Below are 22,440 nucleotides of genomic sequence, written 5' to 3'. Positions count from 1 at the left end.
AGGAGCCCCCCGAAGTGACGCGGGGTTTCGCCGAAGGGAGAGGCGCTCGGAGCCACGGGCTCGTTCCCCGCCCAGCCGCGGCCGTGAGCCGGCCGCAGGGATTTAGGCGCTCGGCCGGCGGCACCTCCAACTCCTGGGTTTCCTGCGCCCCGCTCTCCTCCACGGCGGCACCGTTTGGCGAAGAGATCTGTTGTTACACAGCCTGGACCTCCGGAGGAGATGGAAGTTTTCTCCCTCATCCTGGTCGTGTCCGTCTGTTGGACTCGAACCTGGAAAGCGGCGATTGCAGATTCAATCATTCATATCGGTAAGGGGGTGCTGCGTCTGCTGGTGCTGCTGGACACTTTTCCAGCTCTCCTTTGCAACCTTCCCTCTCTTGGCAGGCTTCCCTATTCCTCTGCCCCCACAACCCCCGCTTTTAGCTTCCTTTTTTTTTTTTTTTGGTTCCTCTCTTGTGATTGCTTTCCAGCAGCATTTTAGGCGCCCTCTTCCCCCCCCCGTCCCCTCCCCCCCCCACCCCTGTGTAGAGGTTTCTTGTCAGAGGGCTATGTTCGTGCTTTAGACCTTGAGGTTTTGCGCGGCCGATGATCTGGGGGGGGGCAGGGCTCGGGCACTTCCCCGGTCCCTCGTGGCAGCCCCTCAGCTCCAGCTTGCCATCCTCCTGCCCCGGCCCGTCCTCGGGCGGGGGGAATCCAAGCCTCCCCCTATTTCCCACACGACCCTGACAGCCACGCAAAGCTCACCCCCCCTCCCGCTTCCTTCCTCCCCCCGCTTCCTTCCTCTCCCCATCCCGCCTTCTTTTCCCGCGGCGGAACAGGTGGTTTGGCAACGTGAGCGCTTCGCCTCCCGCGGGCGGGGGCTCCAGTTGCCCCTCTCCCCCCTTCCCGGGCCGCCCGGGAAAGGGCAGCGGCCTCCCCTGCCGCCGGCGGGTGCAGGAGAGCGGCTGGCAGCGGCAGACACCCCCTCCCCACCCCCGCCCCTCCCGCTCCCGGCGGCGGGGCAGCTCGGGTGATGCCCGGGCACGGCGCTGCCCGTACTCCCGGCCGGGAAACGGGCGCCGGGCTTTTCTCCGCCCGCCGGCTCTCTTCCCGTTAATCCGGAGCCGTGCCCGGCCCGGCAGCCCTTCCTCTCGGCTTCGCTGGGAAGCGCCGAGCCCCGTTTTGTTCCGGCGGCTGATAAGAGCGGGGTCGCCCCCCCCTTCACCCTCCCCCCGCCGGCCGGGGAGGGGAGGGCGCTTCCCCCCTCGTTCGCCCATCTGCAGGCACCGCACGCAGGCGGAGCGGGAGCCTGGGAACGCGGGGGCGGGCGGGTGGCCGGCGCCGCGCTGCCCCGGGGAAGGTGCATTTTTGGGTCCCGCCAAGGTTTTGGAGAGGTTCCCCCGGGCGGTGCCGCCGCTCTCCCCAGGGCTGGCTTTGTAAACATGTCTGCCGGTGCCTGGCGTGGGGATTCGTAGCGAGTTTCTGTGACAGGGAAAGGCGTTTGGAAATCCCGGCTGTTGAGAGCTTTCCTGCGGGACACCGAGATTTGGACAGCGATGCGCCGGTCCTTCGTGTACCCCCTACCCCGCGGAGCCCACGGGCTACCCCTTCCCTTAGGTACCGCAACTTTACGGGGCTCAGTCCTTACAGCCGTGTGCCACTGGAGCATCGAATGTTGCACAGGGGAGACGGCGCTTTACGCCCTCCGTTTAAAGGGAGAATGACTTTCTTATTTTTGTTTTTTAAAATTCTTCCCGGTTGTAGACTGTTAAAGCGACACCAGGAGACGGTTTACATCTTACGATTTCTTTCTTGGGAGCTTGTAACATGCCGATCACATCTTCGGAGCTGGGGGGGAGATGTTGACTGTGTAGCAGATGAGGAGTTTCCCTGCTGTCCCCTGTCTCCCATCCTCCCCGCTGAGCGTTGCCGGGCGAGCTGTGTGCCTCTGCACTAGCGTCAAGGGAGAGGATGGCTTTTCTCTCTTCCCCTTCATGACAATTTTGTTTCTTCCACTTGTTTATATATGATGAATGCAACACGCTTTAGCACTGACTGTTTTTATAATGCTGTTAGTGATTAGATGCACCAACGTAGTAAATCTGCATCTAAAGCAAAAAAAAAACCAAACCCACAAAGTAGTTGCTTCTCACACAATTAATTTGTCTTGAGAGACAATTAGTACAGTTGACAAGGAGATTACCTCTTTTATAGACTGCTTTATGTTGCCATGAAAATGGCAAACTGATAATTGTTACACAGAGCTTTACATCTATTGGAATGAATACACTGAAAATAAATGACCTGACATTAGAACTATTTTAACACTAAATGGGTAGAGAGCTAAATATTCCAATTTGTACAGCTCACAGATTAAAACTTGGCCCCTCGTAACACTATTGTATTTTGTGACCTGGATATTCTGACCCCCTTTTGTTTTCTTCCCCTTGTGCTGAGTAAACTTATGTATAAAATATTTAGACATAAATAATAAACTGTATTTATTTGTGAGACTTATGAAAAGCAGTAGCGGGGTACTTTATGAACAAATTAACTACAGAAGAATTCATAAAGCCAAAGAAGCAAACAAAACGCTCAGTTCAGGGGAAAAGAAGTACTGCCGGAGGTAGTACAGACGCCTTAGGCAACAAACAAGATAAATGCATTATCTTTTTCTCATTCTACAGTGTTAAGATATTGAAGTAGGAAATATTCTCCCATGTATGGGAGGGGCACATGGTCATAAAAAAATAACATGTTACCTTTGCATACCCTTTTTCTGACAGCATGCACTTTTTCAGTAGAATGCACTAACTGTCTTGCTTGCCTACGTATTATTTGATGTGTTTCCTGTAAAGGGATGTTTTCTGTATCGAAGCATGTTATCAGCCGTCTCTTAGTAAATGACAAAAACCCGTTACAATTTAGCAAGTAGAGATTAACGACTTGGTGATGGCAGTGGGAGGGGTACAGTGGCTGGTATTTATGGTACGCTTTTTCATATTTCTGTCTTCTGAATGATTACAGCTGCTGCTGTTGATGGTTAGAGCAGGTCTGTGTGGATGTAAATGTGCACATTTAAAAATAAACGTTTTCCTATATCATACTTTAAACATCGGTAGGGCTGCTCATGGTCTCTATGTTTCTGCTGCCCTGCTATCATAAATAGGAACTGGCAGTTCAGAAAGACTGTATTAAGCACTCTTGTGAAAATGTTGAAATGAATCGACTCCACTGTAATTTTCCTTACCCCTATATAAAAAGAAGAAAGGGGCAGGGTTACCATGTCAAAACTGTGCAGTTCTGTATTATGCTGCTTCTCTCAGCCCATGCATTGATTGAGTAATTTCATCAGCCCCACATTACTTGATTGCTTAGAAGTTTCCTAATGATCTGTATGCTGTAGGAAGAATCTGAGAGTCGTGAGTGGAATAGCAATGATTTTGTGTTTTATGAGGCTATTCAAAAAGTCGCTCTGATTTATGTAGCTCGAAAGCTCCAAAGTCTTTGAGATTAGCCACGCTGCCTGATATTTTCTTCATACATCAGTCGTCCCACACTCCTCGCTCCCTAAACAGGAGTTTAGAACAGTGCTTTAATTAAGCAGGGATTAGGTGGCATTCCTTGTCAACTGCACAATTTGTGTATGCTTGGTATCTTCTACAGCCGATGGCCTCATGCTTTTGTATTTTGTACTTTGTGTTCATTTTTTCCCCTTGATATGTACATAGTAAAACATCTGTATGTGCATATGGATATCCTGTTGTGCATATAGAAACATATATGCAAATATGTCTGTATTAGATGCAGCAAAATCACCTTGGGCAGCAGTCACATAGTATGGTACAAAAGTTTTTTGCTGAAAAAATACACTAAAGTAATTTTAAAGGCTAAGTCATTGCAGCAGTGTGCGACAATAGTTCAGGTACCTTGATTACTGCAAGTTGGTTTTTTATGTTAATCAGTGACTTCAGCCATACACAGGCAGTTGCATGCTACCCTTAACTTTTTTATTTTCAATGGCAAGTTAAAGATATATAGTATATATATTATATGTGCTTTCACATATATTTATACATATGCTTTTAATATATGTTTATATTTTTTTTTTCTAAGAGAGAAAATCAGATCTGCTCTTCCTTTAATCCTCTCAGCTTTTAGACTTTGCAGGCCAGGACTGCTGCATTCCTTGTGTTAGACAAGTTACCAGCACTGCTGGGCCCTGAGTTTTGTTTCATACTTTTAAGCTTTTCTGTACTATGGATAATAATATTATGGCAATTCCAACATGAGGTCTACTTCTATTACTACATCTACTTACTACTTCTGTTGATATGATAGTGCCCTTAAAATGTAAAATTTTTTTTTGTAAAGGAAAGGGAGTCATCTTACCTTGGTGGTATGCATGTCCACATTTTGTCTTGTAAGCAGTTGTACTACAATGCAGCTGGGCTTGTATTGTGTTGTGCATTGGCCATAGGAATTTAATTTACTGTGCGATTGGCAAAGCCTCATTAGAAGGGATGTAGTATATGTCACTAACTGTTCATTACAGTATTCTCATGTACATTTTGTAAAGTGCGGGACAAGCGAGCAAAACAGATTTATTACAAACAAATCTCTATGTACAAATCTCTACAGTGTCTACAGATGAGTGTTGAGGTCTCTGTTTTCCCTGCTCTAGAACGTGCCAAAGTTACTTGCTTATTTTAACCATATGTACAGATGAAGACCTTGAATACAGTGCGCTGTGGCTTAGCAGCCAGTAGATTTTATTAGTAACTACGTTCTACTTAAACACACAGCACGCGTGACATACTCTGTGTTTCTGTGCGCTGTCTCTTAAACTCTCTCCCAGGTGCTTAGATTTGTGATCGTATTTCAGTCCCCGTAATATGTTTTAGTGCTAGTTACTCTGCAGCTAAAGAGGGGTAATTTTCCATGCCATAGATTACGGCTTGCTATCCTCCAAAGGCATGCTTGCCATTAGGTGTCACTGCTTTCTGGAGTGTTTCTTTAGTGGTCACAGGGGCCTGATCCAGTGTCTGTCATAATCCAGGTGAGTCGCTTGGTTGACTTCAGAAGATTTTAAACTGAGCCCATGGATTGCTGACTGCAGCAGGCAGCTCCTTTTCATGTTCTTAATAATTCTTAGCATTATTTCAAGTTCTTTGTCCTTGATAAAGACGGAGAAAAAACCCAACCATCTATTTTCAAGTGGTGTCCTAACAAATGCCTGACATGGCAATCACTGCTGCTGCTGGGTGCTTTCAGATGACTACTTATGGATGCACAGAGTCTTTCTTCTCACAATGCCATCTTTGAAAAAACACACTGGAGAAAAATCTTTTAAGACTGTGACTACATAAACCTACCAACTAAGGTTCATTTAACTTAATGAACAAAGGCATTAAGTATGGTTCTCTTCAACTCCCTGGCCTTGTAAAGCAAGTGGTATTGGCAGGAGATGACTTTTGTAAGCCATTAGGTTACTCCCTAGATGTAGACTTGAACTTACATCATTTTTTTTTCCATTTAATATAAAGCTATCTATAATCTGCCATGACAGTCTAGTTTTTGCTGGAATTTATTGGAGGCTTTTGCCTTTTGAGGTTTGTATTTTTACTCTTTGACACAGCTACTCCATTGCTTGATTTTTTTTTTTCCCCAGCACAGTAACAATTATTTTAAAAATAGTTTGTATGATAGAGTGGTTTGGCTATCAGTTTCTAGTTAATTTTCCTAATGACCTGAATTACATATGACAGCATGGTATAACTCTCTTAATCTACACGCTCTCCAAACATAGTTTGTGTTTTATATCTTCAGTGTTTAAAAACTTGTTAGATGTAGACAATTACTGTGGCTGTTTGGACTTAAGAGGAGTGACCAATAGGAAAAGGAAACAGTATTCATAAAATGATCTATGTTTTGAGCAAACATGAGAAAATAATCAAACTCTGAAAACACATTAAATAAATATATATTCCGATACATGAAAGCTTGGTATGTGCAAAATGTTGACTTCAGGTGATACCCTGGTAATGAGGCAAACTAGGATACCTTTCTTCATCTGCAAACTTAGATGTCACTTTTTGAAAAAAAAAATTAATTACAGAAGGAGTAAGTTATTATCTAAGCTGGTGAAATTGGCAGAAAACTTTGACTTCAGAGTCTGTCAGGAAGAAAACTTTGACTTCAGGTCTGTCTTCAGGCCTGTTTGTCAAAACCTGGATGGCTCTACAGCTGTGCATCCTATAGGCTTTACAGTCCATTTTACGGCTCCAGTCATGATGAGACCCACCTTTGAGAGCCCCAGATATACTCATTTTTTTGTGCTATCTAGAAGTGCCAAGAGGCAAGTATGACAGTCGCAGCCCAACTGTAAAGCATAACACGCAATTTGCCAGCAAACCATTGTAGTGGCTGAGAACTGGGCATGAAAACTCGTGTTTCTCTGGGGCATTTTGTACCCTAGACTGACTGGCTGTCTAGCAGCTAGCATCCTACTGGGCTTCTTGGATACAGATGCAATTCCTTTCCTTCTGTGATGTTATTTTATCTTCCTACACTGTCTGCAATGTCCGTTATCAAGCAGGAGCTGACCCGTTGCTTGCAGCAGTTACCAAAATGAGCTACATTGGCCTTTCTTAGAATAATGTTGACCAGGGCTTCGTTGATCGTCTAGTCTAGTGGACCATATTGGAGAAGGTGCAATACTGAGCTGGTGCTGTGTCACTTTGGCACAGGATATGTGCTAAATGCATGCTAAGTAAGTGTGGTGCTGTGCTGGTTAAACCGTCCTCAACACCAGGTGAGAAAGGCCTGGACAAAACCCTCTTGGGCACAGATTTTAGCTGGCTTGTGCATTTGAAGCACCACAAGGAGGAAGTGCTGTTGTCTCACATTGCAAAGTAGAATTTAATTGTGTAATCTTGATGTAGAAGTAGTAATTTAAATGTAGAGACTAAAATGGAAGCACCTGGTGGAGGAATGGGTGAGGAAAAGGTGTCTGTCTTGTTGTATCTTCTGGTACCCCAGTCTCTTCCCATGAGCACCAGCAGGGCCGTTTGCTCTGCTATTCTTAATTCTATGAGACAGGCTTTGTTTTCTGCTTATTGTTGGCCAAACGGTTATGTGAGAGATGATGGAGTAAGGGAAAGATTCTCTTGTGTCTGCAACCACTATAATTAATAATGGTTTATGTGATTTGGAGAGTTATAGCCGATCTGTGTAACAGGGAGGACACAGGCTGAAATTGAAGGTTAGTAGATGAAATGTACTGGCGTTTGGATGGCAGTTATGAAACTTGGCAAGGGAACGAGCTTGAAATTGTGCAGTGCTGTAATTCTGTAAGGTTCAAAATTTATATCCTAGTTTCAGTGATAATATACTTAATTCAGAGAAGGAGGTATTTTGTATTCTGTATTGTACCGCAGAGTGCACTTCAGCTGGAGAGTCCTGTTCCCGCTTTGGTCTAGGGTAACAGCATTGGCTCAAGGAAGGAATATTCTGTGAGCTCTAAGGTGTTGCATTAAAAAAAAATACAAAACAAAACTAAACACATAAAAATGACATTTGCTTAATGAGAAAGGATAATACGGTAAGTACAGTATTCCTGTATAGCATGAAAGTTGTAGTGGAAAAGGTGGAATAGAGGCAGCTACTGTAGTTTTACTCAGCTATAGACTGATGGATTTTTAAGTGCAGGGTTAGATATAAAGTAGGTTTTCATTGCACATGTTAGTTCTGGAATGAGAAATGGAAAAAAAGTAAGGTGGAGAAAAAGATGAAGGGGAAAAAGTTTCCTGAAAGTTATGCTGGGTTTATCTGACAAGCTGTGCTCAAGAGGAAATTGAAAAAGAAAATGAGTAAAAATGGAAGGAGAGTAGGAAAATAAGATATCAAAGGCAAGAGCCACTAGTTCTCTCTGTTTCTGTTTCTTTGGGAGCTGTATAATGTTCCTGTAAGTGCTATGCTAAATGGAAAAGTTCTGAACCAGAAAGGGGAAAATGTGAAGATACAGAATTTAAATGAAGAATTATATGTGTATTTTAACCTATTAGATAACACTCTGTGCTGAAATGCTAATTACTCCTAATTGTTATATTTGCTTTACCCATGAATAAAATATCACATATCTAATAAAATATGCAGTGAAAATCACTGTAAAATTCCTCTTGGAGTCTTTCATGCAGGTTTAAAGGATTTAATCTCTTATTTCTTCATTGCTTTTTAAATCATTAACTTTCTATAATCAGTTGGATTGCTAAGGCCAATATCCAGTGAACCTGACAATAATTGCTTGTTTTGCAGAACAATTTTTTGTTAGTCCAACCATATCTTTCTCAGAGGCTTAAATTGAGTTGGTGATTTCATTATAATAATTCACTTGTGATAAATCAAAATCAAATAGCACTACTCTGGTGCTGGGGAAAGTAGCTCTGGATGAGAGCTCCAGAGAGAGCAGAGGATGGCATAGCAGCAGACCTGAATGCCTGGCCTGGGTTTGCTGTGCCTTATTTTAATGTATACAGGCATAACAATGACCAATTTTGCAAACTCATTTTAAATAGAGAAATGAAAATGTGCACAGGGCAGACTTCCCTGCCTTGAGACTCCAACTCAAAACCTGTGTTTAGGACCCAGACCTGATGACAAGTCAGTAACTTGATTTGTTTTTAAAGCACGCAGGAACTGAAGTTTGACTGCCTGCCAGCCGAGCTTAGGCTCCTGAGCCATTGAGATGTTTTGAAGATGTCAGTTGTCTTTTCCAGGTGACAAGAAACTATTGCAGATTGCAACCAGTATTAAAAGTTGTCTGGCAGCGTACCATGGGCTGAAAGCCCAAAGATGGGGGCATCTCCAAACTAAACACTATTAAGGAAGGATATTTGTTGTTGTAGATCCTTTGCCTTCTTGCAGTCTTTACAGTGTTCAGCTTAAAATATTTGAGAATGTTTTAAAATAATTTAATGTTAGTGGAGAGTTGTGAAAGGGAAAAAGACAGTAGAAAAGATCCGGTTCCCATTCAGCAAAGCCAGTGTGGAGTTCTGGCAGTGTTCAGCCAATGCACAGTAGAGGCTGTGTGTTAAATGGCAACTGAAAGGGGATAGCTATTATTGGTCATATTAAAATACAGGTACTGCACCCTTTTTATTATTTTTATTAATTTCTTTCTCTCTCATATTCCAAGTTCATGGAATTGTGATGGTCACTATGTTCTATACTCCTAAGTATATGTTTTTTTTTCTGTCCAGAAAGAACAAAGTTAAACATACCATAACATAAATATTTGTTATTTGGACAGATAAGCTGCTTTTTATTTCTCTGGAATTCCACTTATTTGTCCTCTTTTGAGACAAATATACCCCCAAAAGTTGATTATCCCACTTAAGGCTAGCCTTTCTTCAGCTCTCCTCTTTGTGAATGTATAGAGCCAAGCAGTATTGCAGTATAACCACTTTATTTGCTATAAATATATTTTTAAATATATTTTTAAATGTACTACTGTGGTACTACTTAAACTTCCAGCTCCATGATACAGGCTAATAGCTAGCAATGTGGTATATATTTATGTATGCATATACAATATATAAACATACACTTTTTCAGTAATCAGAGGGATTATTCCTTTTGAAAATATTTGACTAGATTTTTCTTTAATTTGGGATGACATTAGTTTCTACCGTAAGTAAAAACACAGAGATTTGGGAGGCTTTTTACTTGCAAGAAGTTATAACATGAATACAAATCATGAAATGGCACCCCACTGTGCTAGAAGCTGTACAAATATGAAACAAAAAGTTGCCTGTCAGGAGATTTCAAGATGAAGTGAAAGAGAGGGTTTGGATCTCTCTGTGACTCAGGCAGTTTGTACACCAGGAGACAAAAGTTGCAAATCTTTTGAGAGACATATTCATTCATTCACATTCCTGAATGATCACACTGAGTATGAATATCCATACTGAGGGAACCTAACAAAGTTAGATGAGAAGAAAAAAAAGCACATAGGTATGTCTTTAGGGATGTACAGACAGGGCAGGTGTGGCGTGGCTGATGTCAGTACTTCCCTGGTTTGGGGCATGTGATAACAAAAGCTACAGTGCTGCGAGGTAAGAGAGTTGATGGGAAACGAAGACTAGCAAGTGTGTATAATCCTTACCTACAATGCTTTATTGCCAGTAGCATTGGTTAAACTAGCAAAATAAGCACAGTCATTATCTCATCAGCTGCCAACATGTTACTCTCTGGCTTTACCTAGCACAGGACCTAACGCATGGTTATGCACATGTGTGCCCTCTCTCTGTCTCTTTTGTTTGGACAAATATTTTGTGGTACATTTTTGGAAGACATCCAGATAGAAAGAAAAGAGCCCTTTTTGGGAAGGTGGAACAATATGTGCTGCAAAACACCCTAGTTTGTTTAAAAGAGATACTTAAATACAACCAGTGATTCTAAAAGCATCTGCAGCCTTTTTAGCCAGCCTTGCAGAGTTTCTAGAATGTTATTGAAATATTATTAAAACAATCTAGAGAAATGTTTTTCCAGCTCTTTGGAGTAGAAAGAGTTATGGAATTGCCCTGTTATGGAGTTGGATTGCATCCTGGAGATACATGAGAAACTCCCATCCACTTGAAAAAGTTCTCTCATTTTGGCCAGTGCTGCGAAGAGTATAGGGACTACTGCAAATAAAATGGCTGTGAGAAGCAGGCAAGAGAAAAGCACGTCCTGTATATAATGTATATGCTAGGCAGGGAATGATCAGCAGCTCTTGGTGTCACCATCATGGAGGGTGATGTCCTGGCGACATCATCGATGCTGTGTCTAGCTGCAAGGAGAGGAGGAGTTTGCAGATAAAGGACAGTAGGAGTTGGCAGAAAACAAAGCATTATCTGGGCGTTTCTCTGCAGCAAGAGAGGCTCTGGGGGCAGGAGTACTGTGGGGAAGGTTCTGGTTGTATCTTATACGTGGGAGTTTTGGAAGGGATGGAGGGTTGTGGTTAGAAGTGGTAGGAGCTGGTTGAATGGTGAAGGGGTGCAGGAAACATTTGGAGGGGGCTAGCTTGAGTGATGGGCCAGGCTAGCTTTGTAAGAGTACAGGATACTTCTAGGAAGTAGCAGGTAATGTTACACTTACGTGGGCTGGAGCCTGGACTTTAAACATTTGGGCCAGGCGGTACAGAGGAGGTATATGTGTATGCATATGCAAAGTTGGGAAATCCAAAGGAGTGAGACACTGGAATGGCCCAAATATTTCTGAAAAGAATAATAATACAATGCAAATGATGCTTTGAGAGTATTATATCTAGAAGATAATATTAAGTTTTAAAGAAACTAAATTACAGATTAGCAAATGGGATTGTTTCTCCCCATCCAGCCTCTATAGTTTTACTATAAAGCATTTGATTTGTGTGGTAGATTTTTTTTTCTTTAGCTGATAATTGTATCTGGTTACTTTGCAGAAAAGTGAGATCCGTTTTATCTTTGTATTGCCTACTACCGCTGTACACAGATAAAAACAATGAGTACTGAAGTGTCATCTTCCACCCCTCTGCTCCCAGGATAACTGAGAGTATTGTACCTCCCTATGCCTTAGCATTATCCCTCTGATTAAATAATCTTCCTTTGCTTCCTCTGTGCAGCAGTTTATTGCCGGTCTGTACCATGCCTCCATGTAAGCTCAGCTTCTGTGGCTGGCGAGTGGGAAGAAGGGATGCACAAAGTCACAGCTTCTGCTCCATTGACTTTTGACCTAATTTAGAAAGGAAGAAAAGTGAAAATAATGCAGCATGTTTCTGGATTCAAAGCCTGCTATGTCTTTCGTGGGGTGAGAGGGAAAGCTCTAGCTTTCTCCTTCTCTCTTGAATGGCTGCATAGCTTGCATTAGAAGTTAGACCTCTCTTCAGTGAAGCTCCAGAGCCGTGAGTGGATCTGCTTTCACACTTATCTTGTGGCGTGTGTCCTCATTGGGCTGTTGAGGCTGAAGTCTGGTTTTCTGTCAACATCAGCCTTGTCCAGCCCCCATTCAAAGCAGCAAAGGGACAGCCACTGCCTTGTATTTGAGACACAGTAACAGATAAGGATAATAGGTTTTTAAATATTTTTCTGTTTAGATCAATGACCTCTAATAACAAGACTGAATGATGTATAGGAGGAGGAGGTAAATACTTCCTCAGGGGAAGGTGGATAATGATAGCATTTGGAAACTGCTATTGTTGAAAATAATCTTCTGCGGGGAAAAAAAAAAAAGCTGTTCATTAAAGTACTGTGTGTTTTTTTAGCATTTTTTAAAGGGATGCATTTTTCCCCCCATTTTTTTGTAAGACTGCCAAATGTCTCTGAGGCTAGAATTAATTGGCTCTTTGTGTTGTGTCAAGTAAGGAGTACAACTGTTTTCAGAAAATACTAGGTTTACAGACTCCCATCCAGATCATGAAAGGAAGAGAGAGGCTAACTTTATATAAACAAGGTCCTTGCATCATTTTGTACCACTAGCTAAGAGTAACAAATAGAATATTGAAATTGTTGGTGCTTTGCAAGCTGTTAAACTGTTCCTATAACCCCCGGCCCTTCATTCTGCTTACTCCTCCTTGTAGAACAAGTGTGTGCCATTTTCTTTCCCTGTCACCTCCAGGCATTTGCAATCAAATGTCTGCTACTTAGGAATAACCAGTGTTTGGTTTTTGAGGCAGGTTCAGGAGTAAGTGCCATAGAGAGGTATTTTGTTGTTAGTGTTGCTTTAGCGGTACAACAGAGGTTGCCGGTTGCAGTTCATTTCACAAATTCCCCCTGACCATTTTGGATTCTAAGATATTTTATCATTTTTAATGCTGCTGCTTCCAAGGCCACTTCTTATGATGGTAAGAAGTCAGTGCATGGCAGCAGACGTAGATGTAAGCTTTGAAATAGCTCTTTTATGGAGGGGTTTGAGGAGTATGTCTTAGAGCCATTGCATTAAAATTCCAAAGTGTTAACTTAAATGTAATAATGCTCTGACAAAGTGCTACTACCATCTGCTAGTGAGGATTAGTACTATTTAAAAATCTCCATAATTCTCAGAAAGAGCAGAGGAGTCATGGCGTGAAGAAAAGTCTAACTCTAATTTAGTATTTTAGTGCAAGGAGTCACAAACTCTTTTTGGGGACCACTGCCTACTAGAGATTTTGTGTCACACTCTCAGCTCATATAAAGGAGTAAATATTTGTGGTATATGACTAAAGTGATGCCTGTTGCTAACAGTTTCCAGCTTGGCCACCAGTTTTGCAACAGAATCCTTTCCATTTACCATCACTTCTCATTCACATCACAGTAACAATTCAGTGGTAACTACAAATACAGTTTGTATGGCAAAATAACAAGAAAATGTGCTCACTAAGGTTATTTGGAAAGCTTCATTCCCTATAATTTAGCTCTCATGGGCTGAGAAACAGCTCTTTGCTTAGTGTTCCTATGGTGTTTTGAACACCACCTAAACACTCAGCCCTTTCTGCATGTGAAAGTCAGTCTGCACTTAGAGGGTGATCTGCTACAGGAACCGTTCGCAGTAGGAGAACATCTCCATCCCCAGATTTCTCTTAGATAAACATGAGGAAATAATTCAATGTCTAGTAAGAGGAAGGTCAGACCAGTTTCCAACCTCTTCCAAAAGCCAGTGTAACTAAGTGGTATCTGTTAGGAAATGCTTTCTGCAACAGTATGAAGGCTGCTTTACTCATATTAACAAACAGGTAAATCCTGTATGATATTTAAAGAACGGAGCAAGAGGAGAAATCTTGTAATGATAGACTACATGTAGCTGTTGAGCACCTAGTTTAGGAAGGATTTTGGAGAATGTCGTGGTTTTGTTAGTGAGGGGGGGGCCTAAGGTGGTAGCTTCTGTAGGAAACTGCTAGAAGTCGCTCCCCTTTGTTCAGTGGACTCGGCCGGGCCTAGCGCGGACCTGCTGCTGGCCAAGGCCAAGCCGATTGGTAGCAGAATGTTCCGTGATAACGCCTCTGCGATAACGTATTTAAGAAGGGGAAAACAGAAAAAAAAGAGAGAAGAGAAGATGTGAAGAAGCTGAGCAGGGGCAGAGGCGCAGAGGGGGAGGCGCAGGCCTCATGGGCCTTGAAGGCCTCACCCTCTGGCCTCTCGCCAGGCGGCCGACTGGGCCCGACTCAGTCCAGCCCGGCTGCAAGAAGTGGAGAGGAGATGAGAAGTGAATAAGATGTAAAAAAAGATCCTGAGAGACATCTACCAGCCTGTTGTGAGGAACGGCTGCAGAAGCCAAGGTCAGTTCAGAAGGAGGGGGAGGAGTAATGCGGCTCCTGGCCAAGATTCCTCTGCAGCCTGTGGTGACGACCATGGTGGAGCAGGTTGTCCCCCTGCAGCCCATGGAGGTCCACGGAGGAGCAGAGATCCACTTGGAGCCCGTGAAGGACCCCGTACCGGGGGAGGTGGATGCCTGAAGGCAACTGTGGCCCGTGGAGGGCCCGCTGGGACAGCTGTTCTGGAGAGACTGCACCCGTGGAAGAGATGACCCACGCCGGAGCAATTCCACGAAGGACTGTGGCCCGTGGGAGGGACCCCACGATGGAGCAGGGGAGGAATGTGAGGAGTTCTTCCCCCGACCATGAAGCAGCGGTGTGAAACAACGTATGATGAACTGACGGCAACCCCCATTCCCTCTTCCCCAGCCTGTGCCACTCGGGAGGGGAAGTTGGTAGAGATAATGTTAAGCTTGGGAAGAGGGAGGGGTGGGGGGAGGTTATCTTGTTCTCTGTCTCATTCTCCTGCTGTTTGTAGTAATAAATGAATAGTTTTCCCCAAGTTGTGTCTGTTTTGCCCGTGACGGTAACTTTAAGGATTTCTCCCTGTCCTTATCTCAAACCTTGAGCCGTTTTTCCTTATATTTTCTCTCCCTGTTCTCTCGGAGTGTGGGGGGAGAGAGAGAGAGACTGCGTAGTCTGGTCCGATCGGGGCTGAACTACGACAGAGAATCATATTAAGAGATACATTTTATTAAAATTCCAGTTGAGAAGAAAAGGGAAAATGTGACCAATCAGAAGTGTTTTTAGTGTCTTTCTCTTCCCTCTCCTATAAAGAATTCACTGAGTTTTATTTATTCACAGTCTTGCACAGACTATAACTAATGCTCTTAACTAGCTCTGCAGAGAAGTAGATCATATCTCTCATATGCCTTTAGCCAAAATAATCAATATTTCATCAATATTTCTTGCTGGGGTACAGGTAGCATATGTGTGTGTAGATATGCCAGATGGTACAATGGCTCTGTGGTTCATGTAGCTAAGACATAGTAAGACCAACTGTCTTGGACGATATACCAGTTCTACCTTTTATTATACTTTTTTATTATTTCTCCATGCTGGAAGTAAAACTGGAACTGAATGTATATTTGAAGAATCAGACCTTTTTCACTTGTTACTTTAGGTGTAAAGATCTTTTCTTTCTCCAAACTGCCCCTCAGGAACCCATATTGTTTTCCTTATTTTTCATGTGGAAGGGCTAATCAGCCATAAAAATATGTGCTTGAGGTAAGTCACTGTAGATCCAGGATAAATGGAAGATTTCTTGTCTGTCTGTTGCTCAATCCAAGCAACTATGTTGTCTTCTGCTATCACTGAGAGGTATTTTGGTTCATCCTGTGTGAGAGAGGGAGTACAGAGAGCCACCTTCTATTGTGTTGGTGAACATCTGTCTGCGGCATGGGGAACAGAGGCCGTATGTACTGTGAGAATAAGGCCTTATCTTAAGGATATTGCAGTCATGCTCTTGGTTTTTGCTCAGGGTTTTTTTTTCCTTTCATATCTGGTGTATACAGAGAAGTAAGAACAGATGGATTTTCCACATGTTTACAGTGAATAACAGACCGATGAAATAGAATTGGCCAGTCCACAGTCATCAGTCAGGAAACCTGCCCCTTCCAGGGATCTCCATTTATCATGACTGAGTGCTGAGTGATCTCTGTCAGGTCCTACTACATGGTGACCCTGCATGAGAACAAAGTCAGATGTGTTCCCATGTAATTTTCCTTGCTTGTCTCCTCACACTGAAATGTTTAACTTCCCTCTTAAAAACTGCTTTAGTACTGACAGATTCAAAGCATCTATGAGCAGCAACTGAACTTTATTAAGAGGCAACTTGTGATAGGGCTAAGGAGGACAACTTCCATCTCATGAATCCCTTATTTTTTGGAAGGACTCACAGCTATTTCTAGCAGCTACCTTTTCCCTGATCCCTCTCATTCCCAACACCTTGACAAAGAGTGGGATGGATTTCACCAGGAGCAAGGGAAGGAGGTGCTTATTCTAGTAGCACCAAAAATTAACGGACAAGGAAGGGAGGAGGTGGTTTTGTTGCGGGTCATCATGGAGTTCTTGCTGTAATGGTGAAATGCCATACAGTGCACATATTCATTATCTGTTTCTTCCTTTAGAATCATGGAGTCTAGACATTTCAAAAACTGTGCAGAAAGATGCTTTGTGAGATTTAAAAAAAAAAAAAAATTAGAAATGCTCAGAAACACAGTCCTTATGGTGAATCCTTCTCAGTACCAGGGGATTGGAATTACGTGATCTTTAAGGTCCCTTCCAACCCAAACCATTCTATGTTTCTATGATTTATAGGGAAGCAAATGTATTTTTAAAAGCATGATTGCCAAAAGGTAGAGCAGCCTGACTGAAAGTGAGTAATGTCGGGAGCCTAAATGAAACAAAAATGAGAGTGAGTTGGCTCAGGAATATACCCTCCTGCTTTGTGTGTATGCTACTGCCTACCTTTCTGATTCCCAGCAAGCTGCTTTTATCTCATCCTATCCCAAGTTTGCCCTTATCATCCTACTACAGAAGCCACTTCCAGGGCAGAGTTAGGGTACCTGCATCCCACAGTTTCTTGCCCTCATGAAATACCAAATGGTGAAGCCAAGCAAGCGGAGAGTTTTCTGCTGCTTGGCTGGTACTTAGTGCAAGCAGTTGTCTGTCTCTTTCACTGTGTCTTGAACTCGTCCCTCCAGACTGAATTTGATACCTGCAATGACATTTATCATCACAGTACCTATGTTGCAAACAATACCCTTGACTTTTTGGAGATCCAGACCTTTAAGATAATGTGACTGTGTGTTTGTTGCTTGGTGTGTAAGTATTTATGTTGAGATCTGGCATAACAGTAGGAAGGAAACAGGGAAGTTTCTCAGGCAACAGCTTTTCAGGCAATACCCATCACTGAAATCCATAGCTAAACAGCAAGAAAAGTGTACCTTGTGTTCCCTGGTGCCGTTCATCTAATAGCATTGCTTAGTATCCATGTTGTGGTAATAGAACCTCAGATCACGGCCCTGTTTTATGTGCTGTCTGTGTACATAGTAAAAAGCAGTCTGTGGTGAAGTTTTTGTAATCTTGCTGTCTTGTTGTTTCTTGTCAGCTTCATTTACTTGGTCTCATGCCCCAGGACAATGCTCTTGTATTCATGTTACCAGAAAGGCAAGGGAAAGCTTCAATAATAGTTTTAGCCTGAAACTATGTGGGAAATGTTTCCACTCCTATTACCTCTTATTTTTCTCCCATCTGTGCCGACAGATTATATTTATTAGCACAATATAATTTTTTGAGCCAAAAATACATATTAAAATCCTCTTTAAATTACTTATTTAGTGGTTTGCTCCTTGTAAAATAGGATTTTTAGGTTCTTGCTGGTGTCATTTCCATAGTATACTACATCATCTTTAAATGGCATTGGTTTGGGTCCTAGGGCTAACTCACCTGGGCACGGCACCAAATTCACTTTTCCTTGGCCTTCTGTTCAGTGTACAGTCTGTATTCAACTGTTTTTATGCACAATCAAAAGGGAAGAGCAGATAGAGAAATTAGGGGTTGTTTTTTTTCTAACCAATAATCATAAATTGTGCAGCCAAGAACTTTATGCAGTGGCACAACGAAGGATTTTGCAGGCATTTGTTTTTCTGTCATGCAAAACAATGTTTTTGCCTTCAGCTGCTGACTACTGAGGCTGCTGACTGAATACAGCCTTGAAATATTCTCAAACTTAGAATTTTTCCTAAAGATCTGAAACAAGTTGTCACCATCTCATCTCACCTTAGCTGAGCAACCCAGACCAGAGTGTGCCTTTGAATGTGTTGCTGGATTCTGATGGAACTTTATTCCTGTATTATTTCTTTTCCAGGTAATAGCTCCTACTAGAATGGCAGTCAGGATAAAGACTGCTAGCTATGCTCCTTTTTCTCATTTCTAACTGGAATGTGGCAAAAGGCTAACAGCATTTTCAAAGTAGCCACTGACTGCCACTCTTTCAAGCAGGACATTTAATTCATAGCTCACATTATTTTCATAATCCCTGAGGGTTGTGGTTGTGTGGCCACTAACACAGTCTGATAGACATGAGTATGTGTGGATAGTATCTTTTTTTAGGAGATACAGGCAAAAAAGAAAATATATCTCATATCACATGTTAGAAAAAGCTGCCAGAGCCATTTCAAAGGAAACAAAATGGGCTATAACTCTCTTCTTACAGATGATTGTTTTAGAGTAAACATCATGTTCTCTGTTGTAGAACATTTGGAGAAATAACATCTACTACTAGGCCTAAAATCTGTTCTCTGCCTTTTCAAACTCTATCTCGTATGATTTCTTAAGTCAGTATGAATAATTCCATTGGCTTTATTGGACTTTGGATCACATCTATGTTTGTCTGATTCCTTCTTGTCCTTTTATCCTTCCCTTTGCCCTCCCATCAACTACTTCCTTGCCTTTTTTTTTGTTCAAAGTCATTAGCAGCTGCCAATAATCATAAGCAACCTTTCAGTAATGCATGTGGAGTATTCATGTGTGTGAATTGAGGGAGACTGATTAGGGAAATATTCACATTTCCAGATTTAAACATAGTTGGAAATCTCACTGACATGTAATTCCTGTTATTATTATAATAATTTGTATTCCTTCAAGTATTTTTGTCTCAAGATGCAAAAAACCTTATTCAGAAGCTAGTTAATTTTCAGTGAGCTTAATGCCACTGTCGACTCCTAAAGACAGGACAAGACGGACCATTGGTCTACACTGATGTCTATCCAGGGCAAGCCTCATGTATCTCATATTACATGCTTTGTTCTTATTTCTGCTAATAGGAAAGGAGACAAAAAGCAGTTTTATTGTTAAGGAATAAGACTAGAATTTTTGAAAGTTGGATTCAGTTTTGAGCTCTTCTGATCTCGAAGAAAACCTACAATGATTGAAGTATATGAAAATGTCAAAATGAAACCATCAGAGCTCCTTTGTCTTGACTAGTTGAACCACTGTTTTCCATGTGGATAGTTATGTCCCCTTCCTGCACACCTTTTGTCTTGTCTGCTGAGTTTGCACTCTTCAGGTAGAGCTCTGCCTCATGCTTTGTTCTATCTGCATGACCAATCACAATGACACCATTTCAGCTGAGAGTTTTGAAGTTTACTGTACAACTGTTAGTTGTAAAAATGTATTTTTTGCATCAGTGACTACAACAAGCTATTCTTTTCAGGAATGCAAAATTTGGATGCAAGCAATGAGCTTATCCTATGATATGCTTCCAAGATGATTGTTTGTGAGTGATGGAGCAGGACTGTTTGCTCAATTATACTGGGGAGTGGAAAGTGCTGATGTGGATTGCTACCGTTATGGGCAGAAACTGGGGCTTTAGGTGCAAGTTGCAAATATATATGTGTATTTATGAAAGCTGTCAAGCTGTAGCTTGTGTGAAGGTAGACATGATAGCGTTTCAAATGGCACTGTAAATGCATCTCCACAGGTATATGAAACTACCTATTTCTTTTTTCACATGTTTATATATCTGCTACTGCAGACAAACCTGTGTTACCTGAACGAATGGCTCTATTTTGCATTTGCTGCAATATTTTCACTTAGAATCTGGAATATCCAGTTTGAAAACCTAAAACTGAAAACTGTAAATGATTTCCTGAATTACCAGAGAGTTCTTTGTTTGTTGTTTATTTTTTTCTCTCACATATAGTAAATTGTAAATCAATTGTGTAGCATTGTAAATCCACGAAATGGTGGGCTAATTAAAACCCTGCCATATATTCTACAATGCAAAGCAAGTATTAAAGCAGAGAAGTTCATATCTGTTTTTGAACTTCTGGTTATATTTCAGGTGGGGTTTACAAGCTTCTTTCATTTCACACTTTTCTTTCTTCTTACCAAGGTGCTGTCTTTAAATGCAAAAGTAAACACTACAGGCCCATTGGAAAAATTAAGAGAAGGCACTGTAATAGCAGTTACCAGGAATAGCGTGCTACAGATGTTTTGTGTTTTTGAAGGAAAAGCACCATTAAACTGATGTGTGCCCTGCAAAATGTATACATCTATTCTTCCATTGCACAGGGCGCATTCAAGACGAGTGTTTTCTCTGCCTGTCCTTACTTGTGTGCTTTCACTTAATCAGCTTTACCTTTTTTTTATGATTTAGGTAATGTCCACTGTTATGTTCTGAAGGATGTCCTATTGTGCCTGGAGTTTCTAGAATTTGGGATTCATCCTCCTCATCTGGCTGTCCTAGTGTGCATGTGTCAGTCTCTCCAGCTGCGTCTGTGAAGGACAGCAAATTCCCTTCAGTTTTCTTTCCCTGTTCCATCTGTACAGGTAGCCGAGGTGTACAGATGTAAAACATATCACATACGTATTCCTTTATTTGTTACCTCATGGAGATGTCTGTACACTGAAGTCTATGGGTTTGCAGCATCATACACTTAAAATGTTTGAAGAGATTAAATTTGAATAAGCTTTGAAAAGTTCATGTACTTCACAGCTTATTTTAAAGTAGTTCAGAGTCTTCATCTGGAAGTCTTGTTGAAATAATGAATATTTTTATGGTATTTCATGTCAGGCCAAGCAGTGTAAAAGTAGGATTTTTTTAAAGTTACCCAACAATTGTAAGTCTTAAATGTTAAGCTTGTATTCACATTTTAGGAAGATTTGGATTGTTTATTATGCTGGCTGGATTAGTCAAATCCTATTTAAAATACTCATAGGAAGAAATGTCAGCAGTCATTGTAGAACTTTAGCTTTAGGAATATCTTCTGAGCAAACAAAGTCAGATTAGTAGTGCACTTCAGAACTGAAGAATAATGCCGTGGTTAAAGCACTTGACTTGCACTTTGGAGATTCCCATGTTTTTTTGACATTTCCACAAATTCTTGGTTGACGTTGGGCAAGTCACTTCTCCTGTTCTATTGTGTGAATAACAGTGAGTAGCGCTGTCTCTGTCACTATCTTCAGAATATTTTTTTTGCGATTATTAGAACTTATGAGGGAACATTGAAAAGTTGGGGCATCCTGAACAGATAAGCAGTATCCAGACCTTCAAAACAAACAAACAAAAGCCGCTGCTGTGGGCTTTTCCATGTCACTTTGAGACACACTCAGAATGTTCTGCTGTTCCCTCTGAATGATATGATCTGTAATATGTAACTAACGTTGTACTGCCAGATCTTGACAACGTGATGACAGCATATATAAAAAATGTTTTAGTGTGGCAGTGGGAATACTTCCTAGTCTGTTCATACACATATTTACTTACATAGTCACGTGGAGCTGCATACTTTTACTATTTTGTTCACCCAACAATATTCAGAGAGACAATTTACTTGCACCATTACTGAAAATGGAATATTGCTTCTATTTCAACAACTGATTGAAAATAATTATTTTAATAATTTCCTCATATCTGGTTGAAGGTTTGTTACAGAACTGTGGCTAACCCACATACTAATATCAAAAGTGAGGACAGTTATATGTAAAGAAAAAAATCCCATAGCTTAATTTTTTTGTTTTATTAAAGACAAATTACATCAGTGGCCATTGGTTATTTTTAGAGCTTAATGAAAAGTTCTTCATGTTGGTTGGGTTTTTTTTGTTTGGTTGGTTTTTTTTTGTTTTGTTTTGTTTTATTTGATGCTGTACTGTTTAAAAATTATGTCTCAGCTCAGACTGAGACTTGAGTACTTTGGCTATACGGATATCTGCTATCCCAATTGGAAATGCTAAGACTGTTGTTATTGTAGAGGCTAAATAATTCTTTCTGGTTACTAATGTTTATTTCTCCTGCATATCAAGTATTTTTCCTTCTGTTCCAATATGCATATGTAGTTCTTCTTCTATGGGTAATTTTGTATTTGTTTCTATAATCCTACAGTGTTTTCTGATAGATTAAGGAATTAATTTGTCTTCTTATTTTCCTCTTCCTTATTCATTGTTTATAACTATGTAGAACAATGATTAAGGTGAGGGAAGAAATGTAGTGTGTTGATTGTTCTTTAAATGCATAGGTGCTTATTAAAAGGGATGGTCAGCTATAAACTCTGTTTATCAGTTAAACATAGTGTTTGTTCTTGGGAGGGTGGGGGGGTATGTAGTATTATCAGGTAGGTGGTAGCATTAGCAGGTAATACTGCCATTTTT

At 41.5% G+C, this 22,440-nt stretch overlaps 1 protein-coding gene across 2 annotated transcripts in view; it reads left to right on the top strand.

The window, feature by feature from the left end:
* The first annotated feature begins 207 nt into the window (after positions 1-207).
* The window catches only part of GRID2 (glutamate ionotropic receptor delta type subunit 2), a 739,921-nt gene continuing 717,688 nt past the window's right edge, over positions 208-22,440 (top strand). For both annotated transcript variants that reach the window (XM_086746417.1, XM_086746416.1), the window contains exon 1: positions 208-307. In XM_086746417.1, the coding sequence (XP_086602543.1) occupies positions 220-307 (88 nt within the window). In that variant the 5' untranslated portion in view covers positions 208-219. The remainder of the gene's footprint in view (positions 308-22,440) is intronic.

Source organism: Chlamydotis macqueenii, chromosome 4 (assembly GCF_036417535.1).
Source record: "Chlamydotis macqueenii isolate bChlMac1 chromosome 4, bChlMac1.mat, whole genome shotgun sequence".
In the NCBI taxonomy this organism is placed as follows: domain Eukaryota; kingdom Metazoa; phylum Chordata; class Aves; order Otidiformes; family Otididae; genus Chlamydotis; species Chlamydotis macqueenii.
The sequence above is the reverse complement of the archived record's forward strand: the minus strand, read 5'-3'. Positions and strand labels throughout refer to the sequence as shown.